At 64.4% G+C, this 13,748-nt stretch overlaps 3 protein-coding genes across 9 annotated transcripts in view; 2 read left to right on the top strand and 1 right to left on the bottom strand.

Moving 5' to 3' along the window:
- Positions 1 to 2,980, top strand: part of THRAP3 (thyroid hormone receptor associated protein 3) — a 35,308-nt gene extending 32,328 nt beyond the window's left edge. For 6 of the 7 annotated variants that reach the window (XM_040585544.1, XM_040585547.1, XM_040585546.1 and 3 more), the window contains 2 exons: positions 153 to 302; positions 1,437 to 2,980. In XM_040585544.1, the coding sequence (XP_040441478.1) occupies positions 153 to 302; positions 1,437 to 1,658 (372 nt within the window). In that variant the 3' untranslated portion in view covers positions 1,659 to 2,980. The remainder of the gene's footprint in view (positions 1 to 152; positions 303 to 1,436) is intronic. The other variant, XM_040585550.1, reaches the window with a different exon arrangement.
- A 1,779-nt stretch (positions 2,981 to 4,759) lies between these two features.
- On the top strand, positions 4,760 to 9,478 carry SH3D21 (SH3 domain containing 21). The gene is made up of 12 exons (XM_040588882.1): positions 4,760 to 4,811; positions 5,648 to 5,723; positions 5,828 to 5,882; positions 6,011 to 6,111; positions 6,181 to 6,270; positions 6,468 to 6,816; positions 7,865 to 7,942; positions 8,117 to 8,228; positions 8,384 to 8,445; positions 8,530 to 8,851; positions 8,955 to 9,018; positions 9,094 to 9,478. Exons 2-12 carry the CDS (start codon positions 5,691 to 5,693, stop codon positions 9,130 to 9,132), a joined length of 1,305 nt encoding a protein of 434 aa, XP_040444816.1. The 5' UTR covers positions 4,760 to 4,811; positions 5,648 to 5,690; the 3' UTR covers positions 9,133 to 9,478.
- Positions 9,479 to 10,438: 960 nt separating this feature from the next.
- EVA1B (eva-1 homolog B) lies at positions 10,439 to 13,675 on the bottom strand. Its single transcript, XM_040588796.1, has 3 exons — positions 13,569 to 13,675; positions 11,374 to 11,489; positions 10,439 to 11,286 (listed from the first exon to the last, which is right to left on the bottom strand). Exons 2-3 carry the CDS (start codon positions 11,438 to 11,440, stop codon positions 10,877 to 10,879), a joined length of 477 nt encoding a protein of 158 aa, XP_040444730.1. The 5' UTR covers positions 11,441 to 11,489; positions 13,569 to 13,675; the 3' UTR covers positions 10,439 to 10,876.
- Between the last annotated feature and the right edge of the window lie 73 nt (positions 13,676 to 13,748).

Genomic DNA, 13,748 nt, shown 5'->3' with positions numbered 1-13,748 from the left:
AGTACTGACCTCTTATTTTAATGCTAGGTTAAAGGTGTCCTTGGATGGTTAGGGAAGTGATGTATCTCTTGATAGCCCTGGAAGCTGTCTGGGGGTGGGAGCGTACTGCCACTGCAACCATTTTACTTTTCTTCCATGCTTTGCCGTTGCAGCAGTTCAGAGCAAGAGGGAGAGGATGGGGCAGAGGCAGCTTTTCAGGCAACAATAACAGCAACAGCGGTGGCAACAATGATTTCCAGAAGCGCAACAGAGATGAGGAGTGGGATCCAGAGTACACACCTAAGAGCAAGAAGTACTACCTGGTACGTGTCTTAAGTACTGAAACACATGCGTACACTCCAGGTGTATCTGGTTTTAAGTGCTTTAGAGGTGAAAGCACCAGCTGTCATTAAACTATCTAATCCACCAGGTTATGGCTTCATGTGACACTTCTTCACATGAAGCTTCTGGCTCGTGGCTGAAGTGAGCTTGTTTCTGTTCATTGTAGAGTGGTTTGCCATGAAATGAAATCCTAAAGGCCAGTTAAAGAGCATGTGTTCCACAGTATCGTGGAAAATGCAGCTTAAATCTGTTAGTCTGTGTCGCAGGTGGCCTACGTTTCTTGGTGGTCTTAGCCCCAGAAAGTGTCCAGCTTCCTGGATGCATTACTGCTGTTCTTTTTTATTTCTGGTGATAGTGGTCTGCCATACTAACGGGCATTAATCTAGGAGAATCCTCTGTGACTGCTCTTTGAAAGAGGGCTAGTTTTAAACAGACACTAATTTTTTTCTTCTTCCTGATTTAGGGGACTTAAGGTCCCTAATCTCATTGAATAATGCAGTACTTCAGTCTTGCACCTCAACTAAGGAAGCCTTTATTTTATTTTCTTTTTGCTGTATTTTTTTTTATGTTATTGAAGGCAGAATTGTAATGTTTGGGGTATCCAGTCTCTGTACTGCACTTAACGTACAGAAATAGATCCATCTGGGCCCAGTGACACAGTCTATGTCAGGCTCCTGAAAGCAGCGTGTGTTATTAAACTCCCCGAGTACACAGCAATAAGGACTGAAGCTGCTAAAGTGCTTGATTGGTGAGAAAATAAAGGGGAAACGTGTAGAATCTTTAAATCATGGAGTTGCTGAACCAGTAATGGTACTCCAGGCCTAGACACCTGTCCCCTGCCCACCCTGAATATTTTATAAAGCGCTTCGTGTCAGCAAGGACAGGTTGCCATGCACGAAGAGCCTGTGCAGCGACTGTGCATTCCTGCCTTCACCTGCTGCTTTTCTTCCCCAGAACAAGCCAGTGTTTCTCTTTAGATGGCAGTGTTCACTGCGGCGTAAACGTGGCGGCCTGGTTCGTGCTGCTGGGTGCTGTATCACAAGCTAGTTTTCCTCCTCTTACACAGTGAGTAGTCATTCTGTTTCAACTCATGTCCTTGGCTTCCTCCTGTGCAGCATGATGACCGGGAGGGCGAAGGTGCGGACAAGTGGGTGAACAGAGGCCGTGGTCGGGGTGCTTTCCCCCGAGGAAGAGGTCGCTTCATGTTCCGAAAGTCAAGCACCAGCCCCAAGTGGGCTCATGACAAATTCAGCGGAGAAGAAGGAGAAATCGAAGATGATGAAAGCGGAACAGAAAACAGAGAGGAAAAGGACAACTTGCAGACGACAGCCGAGTAGCTGCGCTGTCTGCGTGTTTCCAAGAGCCCTGGCAGGAGGGAAGGAGTTCAGCACCATGCTAGTGCTGGGGATTGTCAGGGTGATCCTGAAGCACTGAGCAGAGCCCTGGAGAGGAGCTCAGAAACAACCCCGACGTTAACCGCAATTCCAGAGTTCAGCCTCCCTAAGTGTGGACTAGAACTGATAAATCATTTCTGCTTGGATCCACTCACGGAGTATATCTTCCCAAAGACTTACCTTCTAGACTGAATAAGGTCAAGTACTGGGTGAGATCCTAGATTTTCTCTCGTCTGTGACCTTATTGAATGGTCGGTTATTTTTTTGGGTAACAGGCTTTGAAGACAATGTGGATTTTGGTTTGTGCCCATCTTAACCCAGTAGTCTTGACATTTTTGTTTCTCTTTTATAATTTGAAATAGTAAAGGTCAGGATTAACTCGCCAGTTCAAATTTTTCTCCCCTATTGTGTATTCAATTTTTTAAATTCATACTCTACTTATTTTAGGCCTTTACGTATGTAGTAACATCAATTAAATGATAATTTTGGAAACTATTTTTGGTTCTTATAAATAAGAAAACAATGAAGCATGTGAATAAACATCTAAATGTTAACTTGTCGGGACCAAACTGCTATTTTTTTTTTAAACTTTTTTTTATGTAACAGTTGAGTTTAGGGCCTTTAAAAAATGATTGTTTTTCTTTTATGTTGAAAGTTAACAAAATTAGCATGGTTTTAAAAAAAAAAAAAATGAATTACACCCTACTTCTCACCATTGTTTGTGTACACTGTTAGGCCTGGTGTGTGCTGGAGTCCCAAACTGCTTGTAGGCATTTTGTGTATCCTCTTTGCAGCTGGTTGTGAACTTGAGTGCTCTTTCCAAGGTAACATAGTTTTCTAAGAAACTTCAGAATTCTACTAGGTTAAAAATATAAAAGGAGATGAGAATTTTTCAATATTTTTTATTAATCTTTTTATAAAAAAACAAAAGTCAAATCCCTCTGTGCTGGTTAAGGACGGCCGTTACGATGTGTTTCTTTTTATCTTCTACTTAAAAGTATTCTGAAGAAGTTTGCAGATAGTTCTCTGGCTGAGTCAGTGAGCCTTCTCAGCAGGAGAGGCATGTCCACGCACCAACGCTGAGTGTGCACGTGCTGTAAAGACACCGCTCTCCCTCTCCTCTCCATCTCTGCCTTTCCTTCCCCAGGATTGCTGTGCTGTTTCCCCACACACACCAGCTAGAGTTTGGTTTGTTTTGACTTGAACAGTTCCTGTTTAGCAAAGCCCTGAAGTTTGTTTATGCAAATAAAATACAATAAAATAAATAGTAGGTGTAACTCTGCTTTGTTTTGTGTTCTGAGTCGGGGGCTCCTGTTGCCAGATGCCACCTGCCTTCTGATTTGGTGAGGCCAGAAGAACCAAACGCCGGTGGAGAAGCCCCGCTGTGGCAGGGTGGCTGGGAAGGGCAGCTGTAAACCACGGTGGTCCTGGAAGACCATGGCGGTGGTGAAAGGAAGCCCTGCGGAGCTGCCCCCACTGTTAAAAAGCAGCAGTTGCTAGCGGTTACTCCGGGCGCAGCGCACAAGAGGATCGCATTTTCCACGGCGCTCCAGGTGGGGAACGGAACGCGGCACATGGAAGCGAGCAGAAACCTAGCCATCGCCGTGCACCAGCGATGCGCTTCCCCCGGAGCTGTGCGGAGCTGCGCGGGGGCAGGCGCTGCAGGGCTGGCCTCGAGCTAACCATGCTGCAGCTGCGGCAGCCGGGCAGCACGGCGCTCTTTGCTTTGCCTTTAGCCCGCTCTGCTCTCGAGTGCCACTAACCGCTGGGTTTGGAGCCGTTAACGCGCCTTTTAGCCCCGTTGTGCTGGCAGTAATTGCGTGGGGGGCGACGCAGCCGCCATCCGTGCTGCGAAGCTGCTCCTCGCCAAGGATCGCGGCGGCGGCGGCGCAGTTTTATGCCAGCACTAAACCCCAGTGCTGGTCACTGCAGCCGGGCGAGCTGGCCTTGCCTTTGCTGCTGCTGCCGGGCGGTAAATGCTTTTCCATTGCCGCTGCCTCAGAGGAGGAGCGCTCCTCGCCGCAGGGGCTGCCAGGCGTGCAGCCTTCGTGGCGCATCGAGGGGATGCGGGGTGGTGGCTCATCCGCCGCGTACGGACACTGTGTTCGGGGTTTCTTCTTTACAGGATGTTTTAACTGAAAGGTGCCGGAGCGGCGTGCCTGGCTGCTGTTGGTTAGCGGTGTTGGCTAACAGCGGTTGAGACAGTAACGCGGGTTAACGGTTCACGTTTCCCTTCACACTTGAATTTGAGCCCTTGAGCCAACTTGAGACAAAGGGCGCCCAGTGTTCCCGGCTCCAGGTGCAGGGGAGAGCCCCCCCTCCAGCTCCACAGAGCCCCCACCAGCAGCTGCCTCTGCCCGGTGCGGGTCCGCGGGCCCCCTCCCTGCTCCGTGGTTCAGGGTCGCCACATCAAACACGTTTGGTCTAAAGCCCATTTTGGTGCCGTTGGCCTGGCCTGGCCCTGCCGGGGCCCCCTGGGGCTGGTCCCGGCCCTCCTGGCTGCTGCGCTGTGCGGAGGGGCCGCAGCGCGCGGCTGCAGGAGCCCTGGGCGCTCGCGGTTTGTGGGTTTCGGCCCCTCTGCGGTTTAGGTTTCACTTCCCCCTCCACACCGAAGGTGACAGACGTGCAGCGAGGCCGGGGCGGCTTTTGGGTGGCTCCGCTGCCTTCGTGCTTGGCTCCCTGCCCTGGCTGCCCACGCCGCCTGCGCCTGTAGCTCAGGTAGGGACACACCGCGCAAGCTGTGCCGAGAGCTTGGCGCTGGGCATGGCCCTGCTGCACCGTGGGCTGCCTCTGGGTGCTGGGCAGGGGGGCCTGCGGCTGCTGCCGGCCTTGGGGGGCTTGGCTGCCCTCTCCTCTCCCCTCGCCTTGCGGTGCGGCACCTCCCCGGTGGCTGAGCGCGGTGGGGGTGGCTGCAGAGCCGTGAATCCCCCCGCGCTCTGCCCTGGCAGCTGGAGTTGGCCGCTTCGGCCGGATCCCCTGTGTAACCGTGACGGCCCAAGCCATGCACCAGCGTTTCTGAGCTGCCGAGAGCACACGCGGCTGCCGAGAGTTGGGACCAATTCCCTCCGGCTCCCGTCAGCAGCACCCAGGGAAGCGGTGAGTCGCCTGCAGTGCCAGGGCGGGCGCTGGGAGGGTGTGAGCCAGCGTTTGGGCAGGAGAGGGGCCACGACGGCGTCTGTGCATCGGCTGGGGTCACCCTCGAGGGGACCGAGCCCACACAAGGTGAGCGGTGCCCCTTTCTTCCCTGTGACGCTGCGGCTGGGGTCCCCGCAGGTGGCAGTGCCCGGTGGCAGCAGCCCCAGCAGCCTGGGCTGCCACATGTTACCGCTGCCGCCCTCGGCACAAGTGCCCACCCGGGTGCCGGCTCTGCCAGGGGGCTTGTCCCACCACGTCCAAGCCCACCCTGCTGTGATCCCAGACAGCCCAGCCCAGGCAATTCCTGCAGGGATCTGGTTGTGCCAAAGCCAGCTGGTGGCCTCTGGCACGGGTGGGGGTGCCGGAGAGGAGGAGACCCCCCTGTGACATTGCCCCGGCTCCTCATCCCTTCCTCTCCCCAGCCCTTTCCTTCCATGCTGTGGTTTCGTGACTTCCTCTACTCTGGCCACCATGCAGCAGCCCCAGTCCCTGTCACCAAGCCACCCCGCTGCTGTGGGGGGTCCCCAGGCCACCGCCTGCCCTAGGGGGTGCCAGGTCTGGGCGCAGGCACCGGGCAGCCCGTGGGGCAGCTGGCCCGACCACGGTGGCACGGGGGTCCCCGCACGCTCCTGCCACAAGCAGGGCCACTGTGTGTGTCCCCACGGTGAAGCTGCGGGGCAGTGATGCTGCAGTGGGGCTGGGCTGTGCCCCACAGCTCCCAGGGGGCACCCACAGCCGAGCCCCTGCCGGCCTGGGGGGCTCAGCCGCAGCAGGGACCCCTGTCCCCGCTCTCACAGGTACCTGCCCCGGTGGCGAGGCGGAGGCGCCGCGCTGAAGCAGATGCCCAAGCCCTTCCCAGTGCTGGAGGAGAAGGTGGGTGGGGGGCTCCGTGCTGGGCGGCCTGGGGCGGCACAGGGCTCTGCAAGCCGGCGGGTGCCGCCTGGGCTGGTCCCCACCCCAGCAGGTCTCTCCCGCAGCCAGAGCCGTGGCCGGTGGCACAGCACCCAGCACCCATCCTGCCGCCAGAGCTGGGTGAGTCACCTGTTCCCCACACCCTGGGCTGGAGCTGTGCCCTGGGGGGGCTCCCCTGGACTGGGGGTACTGGGGGCTCCTGGGAAGCAGCCAGACCTTGTGAGCCAGGTCCTGCCCTCCCTGCACAGCCCAGGAGCCGCAGCTCTGCCGGGCCCTGTTTAACTACGTGCCGGAGCTGCCGGACGAGCTGCCGCTGCGGCGGGGAGATGTCATCCAGGTCCTCAGCAAGGTGAGGGGGCGCGGGGACAGAGGCCACCCCGAGGCTGCCCCCCGGTGCTGACGCCTGCCCCGCCTGCAGACAGGGGCCGAGGGCTGGTGGGACGGGCAGTGCCAGCACCGCAGAGGGCTCTTCCCCAGCAACTTCGTGGAACTGCTGCCGGTGCCCACGGTAAGTGGGGGCTGCGCCAGAGCCACCCTGCCCACGCTGCCCCGGGGCTCGTGTGGCCAGACCCTGCACCCCGGTGGGCTCCACAGGGCCGAGCTGCGGTGTCTGTGGGGCTGCGCCGTGCCAGCGGTCCCTACCTGCGGTCCCAGCGCTGGCTGCGCTCGGGTGCCCCATCCTCACCCAGCCCCGGTCTCCCACAGTTGAAGCTGGCGACGTCACCCCAGGACACGGAGTCCGGTGAGTCTGGCCACGATGGCCATCCAGTCCGGGGGGCTTCGGTGTCCCGCCAGGATGGCCAGGCAGCCCCACGGCCAGGTGCGAGGTGGGTTGGGGCAGCTGGGGGGCCGGCCATGCCATGGGGCAGGAGGAGCCCTGTGGGGCACAGGGATGCAGCGTGGACCAGCACCGAGGTGCTCTCTGCTTTGACTTCCTTCCCAGCGCGGAGCCGATTTCCTCCGGCGTCACGTGCGCAGTGTGGGGCCGTGGCAGCCGGGGGAGCCTGGCACGGCACCGCACGGCACGGCCTGGTGGGCAGCCCCACGCCAGCAGGTAGGATGGAGTGGCCATGGCTCCAGGGGTCCCATGCCCTGGGGCCATCCCGGCGGCAGCCCCTGCATGTGGCCGCGCTGCTCCTGCGCTGCGCTGGTGCCCTGGGGGCTGGGGGAGCCGCCAAGGAGGGGCAGGGGCTGGTGGGGTGCTGGGCAGCTCTGGGCACCATCTACTCTGTGACACCGGGAATGATGGAGCACAGGGCAGCTCCCCGTGCCCTTGGGGCCAGGTGCCTTCATCCCCATCCTCATCCCCCCATCCCTCATGGCTGCAGCCATCTCTTCGAGTAGACGAAACCCGCAGGCACGTTTGATGTCTGTGAGGCCGCCATGGCGAGGGCCGTGCTGGTGGCAGCAGGGACGAGGCGGCATCAGGGCTGCCAGCTCGCCGTGGGGACAGGGTGGTGCATGGGCACATGCCCGTGGCCTGACGCCCTGTATCCCACGCTGCTGGGGGGCCCGTCCTGGTGGGACCCCGGGGCTCGGTGGCAGAGGGATGCTGCTGCGCCATAGGCAGTGGCAGGACAGCATCCTGCCCGCGCCGCAGTGCTGGTGCTCCGGGGGAGGTTTGCAGCCACCTGCTTTGCCGCATGCAGAGGAAGCGCCGACCGCAGCGGGGCCGGGTGCGGGGATGGGTGCAGGGATGGGTGCAAGGCTGGCTGTGGGGCTGGCAGGAGGGGTGGCAGCCCCCAGACCAGCAGACAGGGCCCGTGGCACATGGTGCTGGGGGCAGTGTGGCAGAGCTGCCATGGGGCTGGTTGGTCCTGCTGAGCATCACCGCTGGCCCTGGCAGGTGTGTGAGACGGTGCTGGCAGGAGCCACGGGCCCAGGAGCGCTGTGGAACCCTGTGTCCCACTGGTCCTACCTATGGGCAGCTCCTCCCCAGCACCCCCAGTCCCTGGGGACCCCGGCAGGAGCAGGGCGCAGGGGTGTGGGGAGTTAGGGATGGAGTGGGCCCTGGAGACGGTGTCCTGGTGGTGGTGGTGGGGCTGCCCCCCCCAGCCGAAGGGCCCCTGGGAGAGGGGCCATAGCGAGGGTCCTTCCCGCAGCGCCTGGCCAGCTCCTGTGCCCCCCAGCAGCCCGTGACCCGGCCAAGGAGGAGGCGGGCGAGGAGCGGGAGCAGCCAGGTGAGTCCTGGGCCTGGGGAAGAGGGAGGGACAGGGACGGGGGGCACCCGGGATGGGACCCCCATGCCTGGCGCAGGTCCCTGGTGCCACCGGGCCACAGCTGGGGCTCCCGGCAGAACGTGCTTCCTGGGCCCTGGGTGCCAGCCCCAGCCCGGTCCTGCCTCCCCTCCCCAGAGCTCCCGGCACCGGCGAGGATGGAGCCGGCCAAGCTGCCCCCCAGCAAGAGGATGGCTCCCGCCCCCCCTGTCCCTGCCAAGGCCAAGCTGGCCCCCGTGCCTGTGGGCAAGTAAGACGCACAGAGCTGTGCCGGGCGTCAGGGGCCACCGCGATGCCCTCCGTGCCCATGTCCACGCTTGGTGCCTGGAGCGGGGCTGGCGGCTGCCCCACCGGGGGGGTGGGCACGGTCCGGCTGTGCCACTTCACCCCCTCTGCCGTCCCCAGGCCCAGCAGCCCCCAGCCCGGAGCCTCGGCCGATGCAGAGCGGGGCAGAGCCGGTGACACAGGTAGGGCTGGGTGCCAGCACCAGGCGCTGCTGCCAGCGCCGCGGCCTGTGCCAGCGCCAGGTGCCAGCGCTCTCTCTTTGGCAGATGCCGATGGCTTCAACGTGGTGCCGGTCACCACGGCCAAGCTGAGCCACCCCACCGCCACACGCCCCCGGGTACCCGGCCAGCGGCCACCCAGGCTCTCCCTGGGGAGCAGGGGGGGTCCCTGCGGGGGGGAGCAGCCCCGGGGGCCACCCCACGCCCGGCTCTGGGCCCCTCTCCCCACGGCGGGGCAGGTGCCCGGCCCACCATGGAGTGTGGAGGTGCCGGCAGCACCGTGGCCGGAGGAGAGGCTGGCCCTGGAGGACCTGAAGGCTGAAGTCCGCTCCCTGCACATCCTCGTGGACCTGATGCGAGTCCAGCACCTGTGAGTGGGGCTGGGGGTGTGGGGGTGCTGGTGGGGGTCCCCAGCAGCTCCTGGCTGCTCACTGCCGGGTCTGGCCCCGGCTGAGCCACCTCACGCGTTGCAGGCGGGACCTGGAGGACATGCGGCTGGAGATGTGCCAGGAGCGGGCCAAGCGCCAGGCGCTGCAGGTGAGTCCCCTGCTGGGGGGTGCCCCTGTGCCGGGGTCCCCAGAGCCCCCCCCGCCTCACAGCCTCTCCCCACAGGCAGAGATTGAGCGGGTGAGGAAGGTGCTGCCCTGCTAGCACGGCCGGGGGCTGCAGTGCCCACCCCCTGTGCTCCCGGGGACGCAGGGCACGCGGGGGTACATGGCGCTGCGGGCGCTGTGCCATGTGGCCCCCAGCCCCACTGCCCCCAGCCCCATTCTGCACTGATCAGGCACGAGAGCCCCCCCGCACCCAGACGCTGCTGTGCAACAGCCCCCGGGGGTACAGAGATGGTTTAAATAAACTGGTTTGGATACAGAGTGCTGCGGGGGTGCTGCAGAGGGCAGAGCCCTGGGGGTCTGCTGTGGGCTGCCACGGCCCTGGGGGTCCTGCCTGGGTGCAGGGGGTCCTACCATGGCACAGGGGTTCCTGCCTGAGCACAGGAGGCCCCACCACGGCACAGGGGTCCCACCATGGCACAGGGGGTCTTACCATGGCACAGGGGGGTCCTGCCCTGGCACTGGGGGTCCATCCTAGCACAGGAGGTCCCACCACGGCACAGGGGGTCTCATCATGGCACAGGGGGTCCTTGGCACAGGGTGTCTCACTATGGCACAGGGGTTCCTGCCTGAGCACAGGGGGTCCCACCATGGCATAAGGGGTTCTGCCTGGGCACCAGGGGTCCCACCGTGGCACAGGGGGTCCTGCCTGGGTACAGGGGGGCCCTACAAGGGCTGGCTCACCGCAGAGCAAAGGGCAGGAGCGGGCAGTGCCCGGCCCCCGGCGCTGGGTGTGGATGTGCCAGCAGTCACAGGGGCTGCAGACTCTGCCAGACAGTGCTGGGGGCTGAGTGCCGCCCCCCCCCCCCCTTATCCCGGGCTGGGATGCAGAGCGAGATCCCGCAGCAGGGCTGGGGCAGCACCTCCTCCTCATCCTCCAGCCCCCGCACCATTTCCCAGCCCCAGCACATCCTGGCCTCCAGCCACCGGCGTGGGGCTGGGAGAACATCTGGAAAACATCTGGATCCTGCTGGCGCTGGAGGCACGGAGGACCGGCCTGGGAAGCAGCTATTTTTATAAAGCTGCAGTGGAGGGGGCTGGAGAGGGGGTGGTGGGGCCCTGCACCCCGCGGGGCTGGGACGGTGCCGGGAGCTGGGCAGGATGCGGCCCAGCCCTGTGGGGAGCAGCCCGCATCCCTGGGGAGCACCGGCCGCCTCCAGAACCCAGTGGGAAGCATCCGCCCCGGCCCCCCGGGAGGGCGCTGGGTCACGGCCGGGCGGTGCCGGAAAGGCCGTGGCTAATTTTAGTGGGATCACGGGGAGGGAACCGGCCTGGGGAGGCAGCCATGGCCGGACCCCCCAGCACCGTGTGTGCTGTGCAGGGCCCCCAGCACGCTGGGCTCCAGGTAGGGTGTAACAGCACCATGTTTCTGGGGCAGGACCCCACAGCTTACACAGATGTACAGCCCGGCCGCGACCCATGGGGATGGGCATCGCTCCGGTGCTGAGCCAGCGGGGCCAGCACCCGCAGCTGAGCCTGGCAAGGTCTGCCCTGTCCTTGTCCTCGTCCCTGCAGCGTCCCGGGGCTGCTGGGCTGGTGCCAACAATCGTACCAATGGCTCAAAGTGCATCGTGTCCCGCCGCGGCGGGGGCAAGTCTGGCCCTGGGGGTGCCCGTGGCACCGGGGTCTGGGTGGCTCCTCCAGCCCAGGGGCAGTGAGCAGCCCCCTCCCCCCTGTCCTCCCTGTCTCCTGGCCCCAGAGCGGGTCCTAGGCAGCTCCCGGGGGCGGCACGGCGCTGGGGGGGAGCCAGGCACAGCGCTGGGGCAGCTGCCCCACGCTGGGGCTCAGTAATAGTGGACACGGCCCAGGGTGCCGGTGCCCAGGATGTCGGGCTGCCCGTTGCGCCAGATCTCGCGGATGATGCGCTCACGCTCCTCCAGCCGCTGCGCCCGCTCCAGCTCCTCCGCCGAAGCGAAGACATTGACGGCCAGCGCCCCGTCCCCGGGGCCGTGACTCTCCAACGGGATCTCGGTCACCGGCAGCAGTGACTCGGATGCCGCTCGGTCGACGGTGTCCTCCTCTTCCTCATCCTCATCCTCGTCATCATCCTCCTCGTCCTCGCTGAGGTCCCTTGGGCGCGGCGGGGGGCGCGGGTAGGGCTGGCAGGAGAGACGCAGCACCAGCAGGCACAGGGTCAGCACCAGCCCGAAGCAGACGCCCAGCACGAAGTAGAGCCCGAAGCTCTCGGGGTGGGCTGTGGGGAGAGCAGAGGGGGTGAGGGACAGGCCCGTGCCTGCCACGGGGCCCACGGTGGCCCTGGGGTCCCCGCCGCATCCCTCACCTCGGATGTGCGCGTATGCGGCCATGCTGTTGCTCAGCAGCTCCATGTCCCGCCTGCGGCTCTCCATCCCGTGCCCGCTGCGCTCAGTGTCTCCGGGGGTGGCACGCGCTCGGCATCTGCAGGGGACGGGGGCTGAGCGAGGCGCTACTGGGGGCTGGAGCCCCCCCGGTGTCCACTAGCCCTTTTGGGGCCACGCCTGGTGGCCACCGTGGCCCAGAGGCTCCCCACCGAGCTCCGGCAGGGCTGGTGCTGGGGCTGCTGTGCCCAGGGCCGAGCCCTGCAGGTGCCCGGGCGGAGCCGCCGCGCTCCCGCTGCCCCTCCGTCCTTCCTGTGGGACCGGGGCGGATGCGGCTCCTCCAGGACAACGCGGTGTCAAGCGCATCTGCGGCAGCGGGCCAGGCCCTCCGTCCCCTGCCCCGGGCATGGGCTGTGGGGCTGAGCTCAGTGCCAGGGTCCCAGCACAGCTCTGCGAGGCTGCCCGTGCCCGTGCACACACACACACACACGTGTGCCCCCAGCAGCCCCTCCACACACAGACAGACAGACACATGCACACACACGCACACAGACAGACGCGTGTGCACACACACAGACACATGCACACACACACAGACACACGCACAGACACACGCACACACACACAGACACACGCACACACACACAGACACACACACGCACACAGACAGACACACGCACACACACGTGCCCCCCAGCAGCCCCTCCGTGGCAGTCCCCCCCCCCCACCCCCCCGTGCTGCTCCCAGCCCAGCTCCAGCCTCGCTGTCTGTGGCGCGGGGGCAAGGACCAGGCACGGTGCAAGGGCCGGGGGGGTGGGCAGCAGCAAACGCGGCCGAGCCGGGGTTGACCCTGCGCCCCCCCCAGCTCCTGCCACAGCCTGGAGCAGGACCGAGGGGCACTGCTGGCCCCCCTGTGTGCTGGAAAACCCTCTCGGCGGGGCTGGCCACGGCACAGCCAGACCCTGGGAGCTGGGGGGGGGATGGGGGCGCCCTGGGCTGCCTCCTCCCTGACACCCTGTGGGGATGGGGGTACCTGGGCCCTACACTGGGGTGCAGGGGCGAGCACCCACCTCCCCCTACCCAAAGGCCCACCTGGCCCCCAGCAGCTGAGCACCCATCCCTGCAGCCCCTCGCTACCCTCATGACGCTGGTGTGGGGTAAGGTCCCCCTCAGCCGCGGGGTGCTGTGGCCCCCCAAGGTGTGGGGCTGGGCAGCGGGCAGGGTGGGAGGCGACGCAGCACCTGGCCCTGGCAGGGCCCGAGCTCATTTCCCAGAAACAGCTCGGCCGGAGGGAGGAATGAGGAAAGAAATGCAGAAAATGTGACACATCAGCAGAACCGTCCCCGGACAGTCCAGTGCTGCGGGGCCACTGCACGTCCCGCTGCTGGGCAGCCCCTCGCAGCGGGACACCCCAAAACATCAAAACATGGCCAGCTGTGTCCCCAGGAGGGTCCTGCTGCCCCCCCACGGGGCTGCCCCACCGCCAGCCCCTGTCCCGGCGAGGGGGCCGGCTGGGAGCAGGACAGCCCCGCTGCGGGGCTGGAAGGGCAGAGCCCCACCATGGGGCTCCCGGGACCCCCAAGTCCTGCTGGTGGCAGAGCTGCTGGCGGGGGCACCGCAGGGCTGGCTCCAGGGCCACGGGGGTGCTCAGCACCCGCAGCTGGGCGCCCACGGCCACGGGCCATGGCAGGCTGGGGGTCCGTGGCTGCAGCTGGGGACAGGCGGGTGCTGAGTGCTGGGTGGAACAGTGCTGAGCCCCCACCGGCAGAGCGGGAGCTGGGTCACGGCGGGCCAGGGCTGCGCTGCAGGAACAGCCCCGGAGCGCTCAGCCCTGCGTCCCCAAGGGCCAGGCCCTGCGCCCCTGAGCCCTGCATCCCCGAATCTCGCGTCCCCGAGGACTAAGCTTTGCGCCCCCACGCCCCCAGCCCCACATCCTCAACCGCTGCATCCCCAGGTCACTGCATCCCGAGCCCTGCGCCTTCCAGCCCCACGTCCCCACGTCCCGGTTCCCCGACACCATGCCGGGGCACCCCGAGCCAGGGCCGGGGCGCAGCCGCGATCCCACCGGGGCTGTCAGGGCTGAAGGGACGGGGGGTGCTGGTGTCCCTCGGGATGCCCCGTCCACCCCACGGTCCCCTGCATCCCCCAGCCCCACGCCGCGCGGGGGGCCGGTACTCACCAGGATGCGGGGTGGAAGGCAGGAGCCGCCGCACTTTGGCTGGAGGGAGGGAAGAGGGAAAGGTCTGTTCAGCATTAACGCTGCAGCAACAGGAAATAGTTCGGAGGCGGCCGGCGGTCAGCGCTCCCCCGCCGGAGCCAATGGCAGCCCCGGCCCGACGCCGAGCGGGGCGCGAGGCCG

The sequence above is a fragment of the Falco naumanni genome, chromosome 3, assembly GCF_017639655.2.
Source record: "Falco naumanni isolate bFalNau1 chromosome 3, bFalNau1.pat, whole genome shotgun sequence".
NCBI lineage: Eukaryota > Metazoa > Chordata > Aves > Falconiformes > Falconidae > Falco > Falco naumanni.
Note: the sequence above shows the minus strand (reverse complement) of the source record. Positions and strands in the feature narration are given on the sequence as shown.

What these genes read in the sequence shown, in the direction of transcription:
- SH3D21 (XM_040588882.1), top strand. Translation starts at nt 5,691, where the DNA reads ATGCCCAAGCCCTTCCCAGTGCTGGAGGAGAAG. An exon ending in TCCCAGTGCTGGAGGAGAAG is followed by an intron (nt 5,724 to 5,827) that starts GTGGGTGGGGGG and finishes TCTCTCCCGCAG; the next exon opens with CCAGAGCCGTGGCCGGTGGC. An exon ending in CTGATGCGAGTCCAGCACCT is followed by an intron (nt 8,852 to 8,954) that starts GTGAGTGGGGCT and finishes CACGCGTTGCAG; the next exon opens with GCGGGACCTGGAGGACATGC.
- EVA1B (XM_040588796.1), bottom strand. Translation starts at nt 11,440, where the DNA reads ATGGAGAGCCGCAGGCGGGACATGGAGCTGCTGAGCAACAGCATGGCC. An exon ending in CGCATACGCGCACATCCGAG is followed by an intron (nt 11,287 to 11,373) that starts GTGAGGGATGCG and finishes CTCTCCCCACAG; the next exon opens with CCCACCCCGAGAGCTTCGGG.